The 16,792-nt window shown below is 49.7% G+C and overlaps 2 gene segments (V, D, J or C); both read right to left on the reverse strand.

The window, feature by feature from the left end:
• Positions 1-4,838: 4,838 nt before the first annotated feature.
• On the reverse strand, positions 4,839-5,384 carry LOC117074612. The segment is given in 2 exon segments: positions 4,839-5,172; positions 5,282-5,384. Coding segments are annotated over 2 exon segments (345 nt in total).
• Positions 5,385-15,738: 10,354 nt separating this feature from the next.
• Positions 15,739-16,441, reverse strand: LOC117074213. The segment is given in 2 exon segments: positions 15,739-16,166; positions 16,290-16,441. Coding segments are annotated over 2 exon segments (459 nt in total).
• Positions 16,442-16,792: the final 351 nt, after the last annotated feature.

Here is a 16,792-nt window from a genome sequence, read left to right on the forward strand (position 1 = left end):
CTATGTGGTATCAAGGGGTGTAAAGGACACAGTTTTGAGCCCTGAGCAGAGGACATTAGGGAGGGCAGGTGGCTGGTTCTGCTCTGATCACCCCACCCTTCTCAGGAATGGTCTCCAAGCGCCCCCTGGTGTCCAGACCAAGACAAACCATTATAAGACAAGGTGACCAGAACCTCCAGAGACACCTCTGCCTCCCCGCTGTTCTGTCCAATGCCCCAGCTCAGGGCCAGGCCAGGAGGTGCTTGTATCTTCTCCCTGTGACCTCAGGGCAGTTCTCCCACTTTACTGGGCTCCTCACAAGTGAATCTGTCTGTGGCGCTCTCACTGTTTGTTGTACTCAGGTGGTGACTACACAATGTCCTCATACGTCAGATTCAGACCCACACCAGGGACCAACTTTGATGGACTCACTTTCCCACGTGTGGGGACACCGTGTCCTCTCATGTGGTCCTCCCTGGTGGCCAGAGCTCTCCTTCCTCTGTGGCTCCCGCAGCACTGAGTAGGAGGGTAGCTCTTCCCTCTAGGATGCCCAGGGCACATTCCCAGAGGGTTATTCTGGTCAATCTTCATTCTCTACTTCCCCAGAATTGCAGTCATAGTCATCTGGATCTTGTGACCGCGCTGAGCCGTGCCTCACACACAGGACAAGGCTGCCCATGACCCCCTCCCTGCCCAGGAATGCTCTTTCTGGTGGATGCCCCATCAGCTCTTAGGGTGAGGACAGAGTGAGGAGCAGGTCCACAGCTACCTCTCCCAGTTCAGCCCCACCCTGGGTCCAGCATAATGTGGCCCATGTGATAAAAGGTAGGTCTCTCTCAAATAGTTACTGAACACGTATCTTTTGCTGAGCATAGAGCGCAGGGTTAGAAATGCCATGTTGATCTAGGCAGCCTAATCCCTACCTTGTGCAGCTAACCCTGATGAAAACACAGGCATAGGAGGGGCACTGGAGTCCTCAATTCCACCCCCTTAATCCCTGGGGCAGAGACCAGAGAAGTCCCTGCTGCACTCCAGGGTCTGAGAAGAGACCTCGACTTGGTGGGATCACAGGGGAAGAAGGAAGAAGGGAGTACAGGAGAACCAAGGGCATATGGGCATGACCTGAAGATTCCTGGGGTTCAGGTGAAGATGTAGGGAAGTCCACCAAGTAGATACAGGTAAATAACATCAGATAAACAACAGGATCTAGGAGAAGTGTGTTCCCAGGAAAGAGCAATTGTGATTGAGAAAGACACCCTGGCAGGCCAATTCTTCAGAAATCCAAGAAGATGCACTTTTGTTCCCCAAGTCCAGGAGCTTGTTCACTGGATGGGCGTGATCTGCTGGGGCTACTGGAGAGGAAGGCAGAGAGGAGCCACGTGTCAGTAGGAGAGTCATGGAGATAGGGAGAACGTGGGCAGAAAAAGAGGAGACTCCACGTTGGGAGAGCCTGGATGGGAGGGGTGCGATGGGAATGTCCACATGTACAGGTATATTTCTAGATATTTCATATAAATGGGATCATGTTAATTTTTAGATTGCTGTGAGAGAAGAAGACAAATTCAAACTATCTTGCTATTTTTCTAAAAGACAGTGCATCTTCAGCAAAGAAAATTTGCTTCACAGGTGCTATCCTGGTGGACTATAAGCACTGTGTTTTTAAAAGGCTTTTTTACATTTCTTTTGCCATTATACTGCTTTTTTTCAGAAATATATATATGAATTAAAATTGTTGACATAAGTTAATACTACATTCTTATGAAAGTTATGCACTTAACTTTTTGAAACATATACTCTGGACCTTTCAGAGGTTATTCGTTGAGAAGACCAAGAACATTCACTACCTAATGTATTCATGCTGTCGTTTCTGAGGAGTAAATTCTTGAATCTCTGGAATTAATTTTCTGAGATCTTGGAGTAATTCCTAAGAGGTAATGACACTTTTCTTTCCTAACCCTGTATTTGTCTAAGGAACCCTCCCATCTCTCTTTTTTGTGACAATGGGCTGTAGATACATGGCTGGCATCATTAGCTGCTGAGTGGAAAATGAGCCATGACAGGTAATGAGAACAGAAGAGTGAGTATAGAATTTTGGAAATCAAATAGCTCTAGACCTGAGAAAACAACATGAAATTTTTAAATAGAGATGGCACTTTCTAGAAGGACAGTGAGAAGGAGAATCTAAGGTTTGAATAATCTAGGAGAGTTCAATTATGCCTTTAATAGTTGGCTTTGTGTCCTGAAGGGGCAGGGTCACAGCTGAATCAAAGCCAGGTTGCTGCTGATCCCAGACCCTGTGACCAGGACCAAGGGGAGACTCTCAGCAGTGACACAGCTGGCCTGGCAAAGCAGCGCCTTGAGATGAGATCAGAAGGAGGCACCCTAAGGAGTGCATGGGGAGAGGGGTAGGTCCAGATGCTGTCCCGTGAATCTGGTCCTTACTTGAAAGAGGAGCAGATGGATGACAGGGGCCACGGTGATGGTGATCAGTGGGTGCTAGTGTGGCTTCTTGAACTTCTTTCCCTTTCTTTTTTCTCCTCTGTGCTTAGGAGGCCAACAGGAGGGTGTTTATCTGCTTCTTGTCTCTCCTGAGGTTACCTGATTCTCCTGTCAATGCCTCTTTGATGAGAATGGATGTGTCTTGGCCCAGTATTGATCTGTGAATAGAATATCAGAAAGGCCAGAGAGCCCAAGGTGGAGATTTGTGAGTCAGAGACTCTCCTGCTTGTGTCCCAGCCCAGCTGTCAGTTTTCACAAGCCAACACCCACCACAAACTGAAGATGAGGCTCGAGGGTGCAGCGATTCACACAGTGGGGCTACTTAGGCAGAGCTCCTGGTCTTTTTCCTTTTACTGTCATATCTGGACCCCAGATCTCCCAGCCATGAGTTTAGCATGTAAGTGTCCCCAGCCACAATGTTGGGGACAGGCAGTGTGTGACCGAAACCCATAAGATAAGCTGCCTGGTCACCATGACGCTGTCATGGGAGAGGGCATGAATGATTTAGTCCGTTGGTCCTGCAGGTTGAGATTCCTCACCAGTGGGTCAGGGAGGGCAGATCTTTCTCATTCGGGAACTTTTTTGTAGTGAGGATGTCATATGTAAAACTGGAGAGTCATTTTGTTTCCAAGTAGGAATTCAGCCAGGGGACAGGAGAGGTTATGGAGAACTAACATCTCATATATCTCAGAGTTAAGTTTTCCTCCCATTGCCATGTAGAGAGGAGAAAGGCCTGTGATACCTTTGAACAAGGCTGGGGAGCTGTTGTCTAAGTTTCCATTGTGACAATGAGCTCCAGTCTTCCTGCAGCCCCCTTGCACTTGAAGGACCCCCCAGCAGTGTGATCACTGCGCCCCCCTCAGGTCCTAAGGCCCGCCTTGCACTCTCCCTTCACCCAGGCTTCAGTCCCTCCTCCCCAGATACCGGAGCTGAATCTGCCCACTCTCTCCTGGTGACCAGAGCTGGTCCCACGGCCTTCACACCGCCTACCTCCTTGTCCATCTTCACTGAAGCATCTGGAGTTTTCCTCACAAACTTACCTCAGATTCTGTGTCCTCCTTGTCCAACCCTCTAATGGCTCCTCTACCCTCCCCCACCCAACCTCTCTTCTCCTCACTGTGGGATGCCACCTTATTACTTCAATATTTTAACTTGATTCTGTTTTCCACAAGTTGGTGTCAGCTAGAATATTCTGGGATTATCTATCAGCCTTCATCCATTTTGGTGTCAGTGCTGGGCTCTGCTCCGAGGGCATAAGTCTTAAATGTCAGAGTCTGGGAGCTTCAGTACAATCAAATTCCCTGAAAGCCCCCGATTCTATTGGCCTGAGAGTGTGGCTCAGCCTCCCTTCAATGCCTGAGTGGGCAAGAATCCTCAACAAATTCTTATCTGAGGAAAGGAACCTCTTCAGACTTTTAAAAAATTATATTCTTACCCAAACTGGAACACAAGAAAAAATGAGTAGATGGCTCAGGAGATCTGGTCCACCATCTGAGCCTCAGTTTATGCCCCTCCTCCTCACTTTAGCAAGAGTGTCCTCACTATTTTCTGGTTCCAGACACGTCCACCACCTCCCTCCATCATCTGAAGGACTGGCTTGAGCTGCTGCCTAGTATAATGTCTGCACCTCCCCATGCCCTCTGTGGCTGTCTCCTCTTTTTTTCTGTGGAAGGAGGAAGCCAGGGGGTGGCTGGGAGAGAGAAGAGAGGGGAGCCCTGAGTAGATTCCTGATTTCTAACTGTTTCTTCTCCTCATTGTGGCACTGAGAGGTGAGGAGCAATTTGCAAGGGGTGGGGTTGGTGCCCTCTAACCCTGTCCTGGGCACATAGAAATAAATGTTTTCTACAGATTCAGAGACCGCCCTTACAGAGTTTGGAAACAATGCCCGGGATGGAGGCCCTGCACTGAACAAGGTCCTCAGGTAGCCCTAAGCCTTCACCTGGCCATAGCTATAGTGATCAGAGTGATGGGAGGAGGGTGACGGAAGGAGTCCAGGTCTTGTGGAGCACCTCTACACCCTCAGGTCTCTAGTGAAGCTCAAAGGCCCACACCTCCTCACCCCTCCCCCGACCATGGGCAGGTACAGGGAGGTCTGTGAAGACACAGCTGAACCTGCCACCTTGGCCCATGATATCAGTACAGAGACCCTGTGTCCCAAGCTGCGGGAAGAGGATATTCTGTTTCTTGGGGTCCCTGTCCCTGACTCTGAGGACAAAAGTGGGGGAGCCTCCACTCCTAGGCATGGCCATGGCTGTCTCTAGGCCCATGGGGGAGCTGCAGCAGCAGAAGCTACAGGTCAGGCGTGAGCAGCAGCTGCAAGCACTCACCCTCCTGGCAGAGGAGGAAGGGGGTTCTTGTCTCAGTTCCCCATTGGCCTGGAGCACCGTGTGAGCACTCAGGCTGTTATCCATGCTGAGCAGTAATAATCAGCCTCATCTCCAGTCTGGAGCCCAGTGATGCCCAGGGAGGCTGAAGTGCCAGACTTGGAGCCAGAGAATCGGTCAGAAATCCCTGAGGGTCGCTTATTACTTTCATAGATGAGGAGTTTGGGGGCTGTTCCTGGGAGCTGCTGGTACCAGGATACATAACTTCTCCCGATGTTGGAGCTGCTTCCAGAGCAGGAGATGGTGATCTTCTGCCCTGGGTCCGCAGACACTGAGGGCAGCTGCGTCAGCACACACTGGGCCCAGGACCCTGGAAGTGGGAGAGACACAGACATGGTGATTCTTGGTCTAGAGAGAGAAGGAGAAAGCAGGGCCTCATGGGCTTCCAGGACCCCTCCCCCGACCCTGTGTCTGGGCACCTGTGCAGTGAATGAGAAGGGTGAAGAGGAGAGGGGACCAGGTCATGATGAAGATTGTCCCGAGTCCTGCCTTCTGTGCTCACAGCTGAAGCAGAGCTTCCCCAAATCTCTCCCTGCCCCTCTTTATACTCTGAGAGAAGGAGGGTCCATCCATGCAAATCAGACCCTCCAGCTTTCTGATCCCACCCTGGGCCCTGGGTCAAGCTCCTCTGCCTGAGAATGTCAGGGAGTGGCAGGGGTGGGGCCGTGTGGTCCCAGGGGGTGGAGAGTTCACATCTATGAGCCCTAAGCATAGGGTACCAAGCAGGACAGGTGGTTGGTCCTGCTCTCATCACGCCCAGTCTTCTCAGGAATGGTACGCTGGCCCCCCCTTCGTGTTCATTGTGCGACATTGTACACCACCATTGTATGACAAAGTGACCAGAGCCTCTCAGAGACACCCCTCCCTCCCTGTTGTTCTGTCCATGGCCCTCTCCATCAGGTCCAGGTCAGGCAGCTCCCTGAGTCTTTTTTTCGTCACCTCAGGGCAGACTTCAAATTCTACTGGGTTCCTCAGGGGTGAATCTGTCCATGGCTCCCTGGCTATTCACTGTATAGGACTCAGGTGGTGACTACACAAAGTCCTCTTATGTCAGAATGAAATCGAGAGCCCTGACCAGCCCCATGGACTCATTTCCTCACCTGTGGGGTCACCGGGTTCTCTGTTCTCGTGTCACTCCTCCCTGGTGGCCAGAGCTCTCCTTTCTCTGTGGATTCTGCAGTGCTGGGTAGTCAGCAGCTCTTCCCTCTAGGATGGCCGGGACACATTCTCAAAGGGTTATGCTGGTAAATGTTTGTTCCCTATCTACTTTTCCACACTTGCAGTCATAGTCATCTGGGTTCTGTGACCAGGGATCTCACCCAGGAGTCTCTTCTCCATCACTGAATGCCAGTCTGCAGGAGATCCTGGCAAATGACTTTGCAGTGTTTCGCTTAAGAGCATAAAAGCAAATATGCTCAGTATTTGAAGATGGGAAGAATGAAAACTCTAACTTGTTTTGACCGGAGTCTGTATGCTGGTAAGTAGCCTTTAGGATCAACCATTCTAACTAGGATGTTTAGGAAATAATATGGCTCAAATTCAGTAATGAGTGTTTTGGGCATGTCTTAAAGATGATAGAAATTATTCATCTTTGTTTTGTAATGAAATCTAGAATATGACACATTAAAAACAATAAACTGAAGGAAAAAGATAATCTTGTTCATTAAAATGAAACAGACTGTATATATGACTACAGGAGTGCTGGCATGATACATTTTGGACTCAACAAATCTTTGTTTGTGGAATCCCATGTGGTTGGAGAACAGCAGGATAGTTATGTTATTTACTCTGGTGAATCTATCACCAGGCAGTTGTAGTACCATGAGGTTTTAAATGCACCATTTAAACAATGAACTAAGCTGGGTGTGGTGGCTCATGCCTGTCATCCCAGCACTTTAGGAGGCTGAGGTGAGTGGATCACTTGAGGTCAGGAGTTTGAGACCAGCCTGGTCAACATGATGAAACCCCATCTTGGGCCAGGTGCAGTGGCTCATGCCTGTAATCTCAGCACTTTGGGGGGCAAAGGTGGGCAGATCACAAGATCAAGGCATCAAAACCATCCTGGCCAACATGGTGAAACCGAATCTCTATTAAAAATACGATAATTAGCTGGTCATGGTGGCTGGTGCCTATAGTCCCAAGCTACTTGGGAGGCTGAGGCAGGACAATTGCTTGAATCCGGGAGATGGAGGTTGCAGTGTACCGAGATTGCACCACTGCACTTCTGCCTGGCAACAGAGGGAGACTACGTCTAAAAAACAAAAAAAAAGAAAAAAGAAACCCCATGTCTAGTAAAAACACAAAAACTAGCCAGGCATGGTGGTGCATGCCTGTAGTCCCAGCTGCTTGGGAGGCTGAGGCAGGAGAATTGCTTGAACCTGGAAGTTGCAGGTTGCAATGAATCAAGATTGTGCCACTGCACTCCAGCCTGGGTGACAGAGCAAGATTCCATCTCAAAAACAACAAAGCAGCAAACAAACAAAAATACAGAATGAAATAGTGATATCTAATGTAGACATTTAAATCAAATCAGCCAAGACATGTAACTGAAATAAAGTATATTCTGTATTTTAGGATTGCATTTCATGGGTGTCATTCTTTGAAATGTTCCCATTTATTGTAAACCATGTTATTTTAAATATTTTTATAGCTTTTGAAAAATGTTTGTTGTGTTTACATAACACAGCAGGCATATTAAATTTTATTTCTTTTAAAGTAGAAAGGAATTGTAACTGGGCTTGCACTTCCTATTTTTTGTCACTGCCTCCTCTGTGATGATGCATAGACGTTCACGGTGAATTTTGTTTATCTTTTTCTCCCACCTTCAAGAACAGAGCTTCCCTCAGGCTGAGCAGTGTCTCCCATAGAGGACAATGCTGCCCATGGCCGCCTTTCTGCCAAGGGATGTTCTCCCTGGTGGACGTCCCATGAGTTCTTAGCCTGAAAGCAGAGAGAGGAACATTTCTACTGCTGCCTCTCCCAGTTCAGCCCCATCCCGGCTTCAGTATAATGAGGCCAGTGTGATGAAATGTAGGTTTTCTCAAATAGTTACTGAGCACCTACCTTGTGCTGGGCACAGAGCTCAATGTTGGGAACGCCATGTTGATCTAGACAGCCTCATCCCTGCCTCATGAAGCTGACCCTGATGGCAAGACAGGGGTGGGAGCGGCAATGAGGACCTCCCATTCTCCTCATTCATAATTGAAGCAAAGAGACCAGAGTGGCCCCTGCTGCACTCAGGGGTCTCAGAAGGGATGACTTGGTGGGATCGCAGGAGAACAGAAAACAAGACATTTCAGGACAACTGAGGAAATATTGACATGGCTTGAAGATTCCTGGGGTTCCGGTGAAGATGTCGAGAAGTCCACAGAGTAGACCTAGATGGAGTAACACAGAGATGAATAACGGGATCCAGCAAAAGTGGACGCCCGGGAACAGAGGGATTGTGATCCAGAAAGAGACCCTGGCAGGGCAAGTCCTCAGAAGCCCAACAAGATGCACTTTTGTTCCCCAAGCCCAAGAGCTTGTTCCCCTCGTGGGCCCAATCTGTGGGGGGTACTGGAAAGGAAGGCAGGGAGGAGCCATGTGTCAGCAGGCAGATGTGTGGAGAGGAGCAGAATGTGGGTAGAGAGATTCCACTTTGGGAGAGGATGCATGGGTGGTGTTAGATGGGAATGTCCAAATGTACAGTTATTTTTCTTGATATTTGATATAAATGGGGTGATTTTAATTTGTAGATTGTGAGATGAGAACACAAATTCATAGCTACATTGCTATTATTCTAAAAGACAGTGTGTCCTCAACACAAAAAATTTCCTTCACAGGTTCTATCCTGGTGGACTATAAGCACTGAGTTTTTAAAATGCTTTTTTACATTTATTTACCAGCATACTGTTTGTTTCCAAAATATATAAGCTTATTAAAATTTTTGACATACGTGAATACTACGTTTTTGTGAAAGTCATATGCTTACCTTTTTGAAATGTATTCTCTGATCATTTCTGAGGTTATCTATTGACAAGGCCAAGAAGATTCAGCACCTAATGCATTGCTGCTGTTGTTTTTGAGTTATAAACTCTTGAAGCTCTGGAATGAATTTTCTTGGATCCTGAAGTGATTCCTAAGAGTTACTACAACTTTTCTTTGCTAACCCTGTATTTATCTAAGGAACCCTCTCCTCCCCATTTTTCATGACAATGGGCTATAGACACATGGTTGGCATCATTAGCTGCTGAGTGGAAAATGAGCCATGACAGGGAATGACAACATGAGACTGAGTATAGAATTTTGGAAATCAAGTGGCTCCAGACCTGAGGAAATGCCATGATATTATTGATTAGAGACAGAACTTCCTAGAAGGATACTGAGAAGGAGAATTTAAGATTTAAGTAAACCACTAGAGTTCACTTAGAGCCCTGATAATTCACTTTTTGTCCTGAAGGGACAGGCTCACAGCGGAGTTATAGCCAGGCTGATCCTGATCTGAACCCCTGTGACCAGGACCCTGTGAAGACTCTCAGCAGTGGCACAGGTAACCTGAGGGGGCAGCAGTCTTGGGATGAGCACAGAAGGAGGCACCTCACGGTCTGAACAGATGAAGACGTGTTTCTCTAGGCCTCTGAGTCTGGTCTTCACTGAGAGAGAGGCAGATGGAGAACAGGTGCCCAGGTGATGGTGGGCAGTGACCACTTATATTTCTTCTTGAATTCCTTTCATTTCCTTAACTCCTCTGGGCTTAAGAGCTCAACATGAGGGTGTTTATCTGCTTTCTGTCTCTCATGAGACTACCTGATTCTCAGATCGCTGCCCCCTGTATGGACTTGGGCTGTGTCCTGGCCTGAAATTGATCCATGAAAGGAATGTCAGAAAGGTCAGGGAGCCCAAGATGAAGCATTGTGAGATGGGGACAGACAGGCCCATGTTACTGCCCAGGTTCCAGCCTCGATGAGACAGCACCCATCATGAATGTAGGATGAAGGTGGAGGGCAGAGTGATGCACACAGGTGGCCACATAGGGAAGACTCCTGATCTATTCCTCTCTTTTCTGTACCATAGATCACTCAGTCATAAACTTAGCCTATAATCATCCCCAACTGCAATGCCAGGGACAGGCAGTGTATGGCTGAAATTAATCAGAGAGCACCCCCCAGTCACCATGGTGGTGTCAGGGGAGATGGCATGAGGGATCTAGTCCAGCCCTCCTGATGTCCGGGATTCCTGGCCAGTGGGTCAGGGAGGGCAGATCTTGCTGATTCTGGAAGGTTTTCTCTGAGGATGTAATGCTGGGCACTGGGGAGTCACTTGTTTCCAAATACAAATTCATCCAGGTGACAGGACAGGTCATGGGAAGGGACTTCTCATGTATCTCAGAGGGAGATTCGCCCTGTTGCCATCTGGAGAGGAAAAGGTCCCCCCAGCAGTAGGCTCCAGGTCCACATCTTTCTCTCACCCAGGCTTCAGTTCCTCCTCCCCAGAAACTTGTGCTGAAGGGGTGGAGGCTAAACAGAGAAGACACATTACTGGGAAAACAGAAGGTTTTCCTCCCACCTCCCCACTGGCTCACAGCACTGCATAATCTTGGATGCTTGTGTCTCAAGATGCGCATAAGAATCAGCTTCCTTACTGTCTGGAGCCCAGAGGTGCTCAGGGAGGCCATGATGCCCAACCTGGGGTCCAAGAACTGGGCTGGGACCTGTGCTGACCGATGACTGCTGTCATAGATGAGGAGTTTGGGGACACTGCTGGTACCAGGACACAGATCTACACCCAGCCTTGCTTCTGCTTCCTGTGTGATAGATGGTGGCAATTTGCTGCACCCACATGAACACTTCCCACCACTGGGTCAGCATAGACTGGACCAGAACCTTGACATCTGGACTAACACAGGGTGAGAGAGGTGGGTCAGTGGAGAGGGCAGCATGCAGGGTCCTCGTTCCATTCACCCACAGCCCTGATGCCCTATCCCTATCCCTAGTCACCTGTGCAGTGGATGAGAAGGGGGAGAAAGGGAGGACCTGAGGCCATGGTGAGGACCCCCACACAGTTCTGCATCCTGATGACCCTCAGCTGGGCCTGAGCTCCCCCAGTCGCTATTATTTCCTCCAACATCCCAGGATGAAAGAGGGCCTCTTCATGCTCACCAGCCTCCTCCCCTGGGCTGCCCAAGTCCCACCCTAGGCCCTGACTCTGACCCCTGCCTAGAAAGCTGAGCCTGGGATGGGGTGGACCTGGGTGGGGCTGTTCTGTGTCTTCCTGAGGACCTGTAAGGACACAGCTTCTGGTCCCCGTGAGCAGGGGCAGAGGGCTCCAGCTTAGGCCTAGAGGTTGGCTCCCAACTGGGATCCACAGCACAGGCCTCAGAGAGAGCCCACAGCACCCTCTGCTGGCTGAAGCCCACACAGGCCCGAGAATCTGGCTTTCTCCACTGTCCACTTTGTCCTCTCCCTATAGGATGGAGCTGGGCAGTGTCCATGTCACTAAGCATCTGAGTCTCAGGTCTCCACACAGCCCTCGTGCCCTGGACTCACCTGCCCAGCTCACTGTGTGCTTTACAAGACAGTCCTGAAGCTCATCCTCCCTGAGGAACCTCCCTTGGAGACCACAGAGCAGGAAGACCAGCAGGGACAGGGCGGTGCTTACCACCAAGACACCAGGAGCTGCTCCCTGTCTTCCCTCCCTGGCTGACCAGAGTCTGCTCCCAGATGACTGGGACCTGCCCTCAGACCCAGCCTCTGCCTCTGTGCCTTCCCCTTTCTCTCAGGCCCTCACTGACAGATTGCAGACTGGTAGATAAGTAGGTAGGTAGGTAGGTAGGTACGTGAAAATATTTGCCCATCTGAGGAATAAATTCTAGAATAATGTAAACACCAAGTGCAATTAATTAATTGTTTTGTAGCCCCTACCCCTCCCCAGCAACCCTGGCACATCCTGGCCTTGGTGCTCTCCCAGAATCAGACTCTTTATGGCTTTGGTCTGTCCCAAGCATCTCTCTACCAGTCTGACCTCCAGATTGGGTGTTCTCAGTTCCTCAAGCCCCTCAAGCACTCTGGCCTCCAGTATCTAAGCTTCCATCTCCTAGTAGCAATGGAGTGACTTTGTATTAATCCTGTTTCATCTTCCCAACACCTTTACTAAGTGGGTATTTTCATCATTATCTCCATTTTTCAAGTGAGGAAATAAAGGAGGAAAACTTGGGTTGCTCAAAGCCACATGGCCAGTAAATGCCAGGACGCAAACTCAAATGATTGTTTATTTGTTTAGAGATGAAGTGTCATTCACCCAGGCTGGAGTGCAGTGGCATGATCACAGCTCACTGTAACTTCAAACTCCTGGAAGTAAGTGATCCTCCTGTCTGAGCCTTCCAAAACTTTGGGACTACAGGTGCACACCAACATGTCTGACTTAAAACCCAAGTCTTAAGATTCAAGATCTAATACTCATTCTGCTTCGTATCATAAAACCTACTCTCTTTCTACATTTAGGATTAAGCCCCAGGATTATTTCATCTAGGCCTTTCTAGACTTATCTATCAGCCGTCTTCCATTTTGGTGTCAGTGCTGGGCTTGGCTAAGGGTGCTTATGTCTTAGATGCCAGAGTCTGGGAACTTCAATCCTGTCCAATTCCCTTGAAAGCCGCAAAGTCTTTTGGCCTGAGAGCGAGGCTCAGTCTCCCCTCAACTCCTGAGTCAATCCTCTAAGGATTCTTGGCTGAAGAAAAAAACCTCCTCAAAGACTTTTTTGTCCTATTCTTACCCAAGGTGCAACAGAAGAAAAAATGAGTAGATGGCTCAGGAGATCTGGTTCATTATCTAGGCCTCCGTTTTTGCTACCCCTCTTCACTTGAGTAAGAGTGTCTACGCTATTCCCTGGTCCCAGACACCTCCACCACCTCCTCACACCATCCGGGGTGACTGCCTGGCTCTGCTGCCTTGGATATTGCTTAGCACTCCCCTTGCCCTCTGCGGCCACCTCCTCTTTATTTCTGTGGATAGAAGAAGCCAGGTGGTGGCTGGGAGAGAGGAGAGAGGGGAGCCCTGGGTACATTCCTGATTTCTAACTCTTTCTTCTCTTCACTGGGGCCCTGAGAGCTGATGAGCAGCTTGCAAGAAATGGGATCAGTGTCCTGTAACCTTGTCCTGAGCGTGTAGAAATCTATGTTTCTATAGTTTTAGAGACAGCCCTTACAGAGTTTGGAGACAATGCCTGGGATGGAGGCCCTGGACTGTGCCGGGTCCTCAAGTAGCCCTGAGCCCTCCCCTGACTGTAGCTGCAGTGAGGAGAGTGATGGCAGAAGGGTGAAGTAAGGACTCCAGGTCTTGGGGAGCACCTCTGCTCTTTCAGGTCCCTAGAGGAGCTCAAATGCCCACAATTGCTCACCCACTGCCTACACAATGGGCAGACACTTTTTTGTAAATCTTGTTTTTCATACTCAGCTGTATATGCCCTACTCTGGGCACGGAAGGTGAACGTGCTCCTGGGGGCTGGTGCTGAGAAAGTGACTTCAGGGAAGAAACCTGGACACCCAGAAGCTCTGGAAGAGACAGTAGCTGGGACTGGGAGCATTGGACAGAGGCCACTGATCATAGTTTTTTTGATGTCATCCTCTTCAGGGACCTTCTAGAACAGACCCAAGCCCCTGTGCGTCTGTGTCTCCAGGGCCCAGATCCTTCCACATCTTCTATTTGTCACCGCTCTGGGCCTTGGGCCTCCTCCTCATGAGGCTCTCAAAGATGATCTCTTCTTCAGGCTGCACCCTCCTTACCACATCTGACCCCACACCTTTTGCCTCATTCCCCCGTAAACCATCCCCTGCTAACTTTAAATAGCTTGTTTTGCATCATCCTCAGATTGCAGCCTCCATAAGCATATTATTGCAGAAAGCCCACATTGCAGAGAGCTCAGCCCCTTTTCAGGACGGCTGTGTCTGGGCCACCCAAGGCTGAGCATCTCCCTTGTGTCCCTTCTACATCAGCCATAAGCCAAGACAGAGCCAGAGCTTTCAGAATGCTGATTCCATGTTTCCTTAAGTATCAGACTTCCACTCTCACATATGGGTCTCTGGATCACACAGTCAGGATTCTCCTTTCTTGTCATCTCTCAACCAACCTCAGAGGTCACGAAATGGCTACTATGCCTGCACCAAAAGGGGAAGACACCTATAGGGCCAGGCTGAGGACACCTGGGTCTCTGGGTCACACAGGCTGGATTCTTTTCTTGTCACCCCCACCTCATCCACACCATATGTGGCCTGCTCCTTTTGCTTCTAGAAACAAATTGGGCTGGGCGCGGTGGCTCAAGCCTGTAATCCCAGTACTTTGGGAGGCCGAAGTGGGCGGATCACGAGGTCAGGAGATCGAGACCATCCTGGCTAACCCGGTGAACCCCGTCTCTACTAAAAAAATACAAAAAACTAGCCGGGCAAGGTGGCGGGTGCCTGTAGTCCCAGCTACTCGGGAGGCTGAGGCAGGAGAATGGCGTGAACCCGGGAGGCGGAGCTTGCAGTGAGCTGAGATCCGGCCACTGCACTCCAGCCCGGCGACAGAGTGAGACTCCGTCTCAAAAAAAAAAAAAAAAGAAAGAAACAAATTGATTCTGTTTGCATTGGAGCACCTGTAAGCAAACGCGTTCTTTTCATTGAACCGATGCTCCCCTTTCAGTAACACAAGTGCAAAGCAGAAGCCTTAGCGTGAACTGGAGTTGGCAGCAGGCAGGGATAAAAGAGGGATGGGAAGACAGGAGGAGTTGGGGGGCAAACCTTTCTCTCACTTCTCCATGGATCAGGAGCTTTTGGTGAGATGGAGTCTGGATGCAGCTGTGGGATGCTTATAATCACATTTGTCCTCAGCCTGGAACCCAGAGCTGGTCAAGGAGGCAATGTGGATGAACCCAGAGCAGGAGAATCAGGCTGGGACCCCTGTAAGTCCATCACTGTTGTCCTGGGTCACAAATATAGGGGCTGCCTCTGGGAGCCTCAGTAGCCATTTCCATGGGACTGCCCAATGTTTCTGCTGCTCCCCATGCAGGAATTTAACATCGAGATGGGGGCCTCCTCAGGGGTTTCATGGGAAGGAGTCACTTGAAGCAAATATTGGCAGTTTCTGTATCCAGATGTTGCACCAACTAGACCCTGACTCAGTGAAAAGCTCTAATGGTGTAAGAGAAGACATGTGAACATGGTTATGCCCCAAGGGATCAGGAAACCCTCCCTCAACAGTCCCCATGATTCTGAGTGGGATGAGCTGGAGGAAAGTCACATCCATGGGACCTCCTTCTACCAACGGCCCAGGAGCAGCCTCAGCTTTGTCTAAGCCATGATGGTATCTGCCACCCCCCCAACCATTTACTCACTCATGTCCTACAAAGAGTTTTGCTGCCCTCAGATCCAGTTACCCCCACACCTCATCAGCTTTCCTGACATTGAAACTGAAAATGCAGGTACCCAGGACTGGGACAGGCCAGTTTTATGGGGAATTCCGCCCTGACCTGTGTCCTCCTGAAGAATTTTACATTTTCATGCTTTGCTCCTGGGACACAGTGAACCGTGGACAGCTCTGAGCACAGACTACTGGAAACGGAAGGGCAAGTCTCTGGTTTGAACCCTGGAAAAGCAGAATCCATGAGGCAGGAGACTGTTTACCTGCTAGAATGTTCCCAAGTTCTGACTACAATATGAGCCAGAAAAGGCTCATTTTGCTTCTTTCAGCAGAAAAAGGCCCAGCTCCTCAGGCACTGGTTTGAGCACATCTAGACAATCAGCCAACATTTTAGTGTCATCAGGTGGCTTGGTTTTGTTTTTGTTTTACTGAGATTTCAGAAACAATGAATGGGAAATTGAGAGAAAAGCCTGTTACCACAAGAAAGTAATTCCAAATACAGTTTCTAAACAGAAAAGTTATTTTGTCAATTTGAAAGTTGTCACAGAACAAGAGTGAGAGCAGGGTGAGGTTTTTGTTCCACTTCCCCATGTGTGTGTGTCACTGTGAGAAGCGCTGCTGTACGACACGGCACAGTAATAGTCAGCCTCATCTTCAGACTGGAGCCCAGAGATCAGTAAAATCCCTGTATTGGCCGAAGCATCTTTGGATCCAGAGAAGCGGCTGGGGACTCCAGAGCCCTGGCCCTTATCTGAGTCTGAGTAGTAGTACAGAAGGTACTGGGGAGGACTCCCTGGCTTCTGCTGGTACCAGTTTATGCTGTAACTACCAACAGGGATGCCACTGCCCAAGGTGCAGGTGAGTCTGGCTGATGCTCCAGGAGACGCTGAGAGGGAAGTTGGCTGGGTCAGCACAGGCTGGGAGAGGGAACCTGGAAACACAGGCATTAATGGGTGATATGGCAGAAAGCAGGCTAAACTTGTTCAGGGATTTTTACCAGAAGAGTCACAATTAGGCTAGGGTGCTGGCCCTGGTCTCTGAGGCCTTTTCCTACCTGTGCAGTGAGAAAGGAGCAGGAGGAGGAGAGGAGTCCAAGCCATGGTGGACACAGCCTCTTTCCCCGCAGTGGGGCTGGGCTGCCCCAGGCCTCCTTTTCTTCCCACCCTCTGCAGAGGAGGGGCTGCTCATGCAAATGTGTTTCCACCCAGGGACTGCCCAGCCTCTCCCTGAGCCCTGGGGATGCAGCTCAGCTCACTCTGCAGACTGAGCAGGAGGAAGGTTTGCTTTTCTTCTTGCAAGGCCCTGGGAGGAAGCACCTGTTGTGACCATACACAGGTCCCTGCTCAGGGAACCCTGCCAGGCCAGAGGGGACACAGCTGCTGAGTCCCCATCGGTGAACACAGGGCCCAGTCCCAAGGGCTGGATTTCTCTGAGTGAATGGTCCTTACTGAGCAGCCATGTAGCAAGAACAGGGCAGCTCCACAACACCCAATGCTGGTCCCAGGACACAGACTTTCCCATGGCTCAGAGACTTCATAATCCAGCTGGTCTCTGCAG

The sequence above is a fragment of the Trachypithecus francoisi genome, unplaced genomic scaffold (genome assembly GCF_009764315.1).
Source record: "Trachypithecus francoisi isolate TF-2019V2 unplaced genomic scaffold, Tfra_2.0 Contig00168, whole genome shotgun sequence".
Lineage (NCBI taxonomy): Eukaryota > Metazoa > Chordata > Mammalia > Primates > Cercopithecidae > Trachypithecus > Trachypithecus francoisi.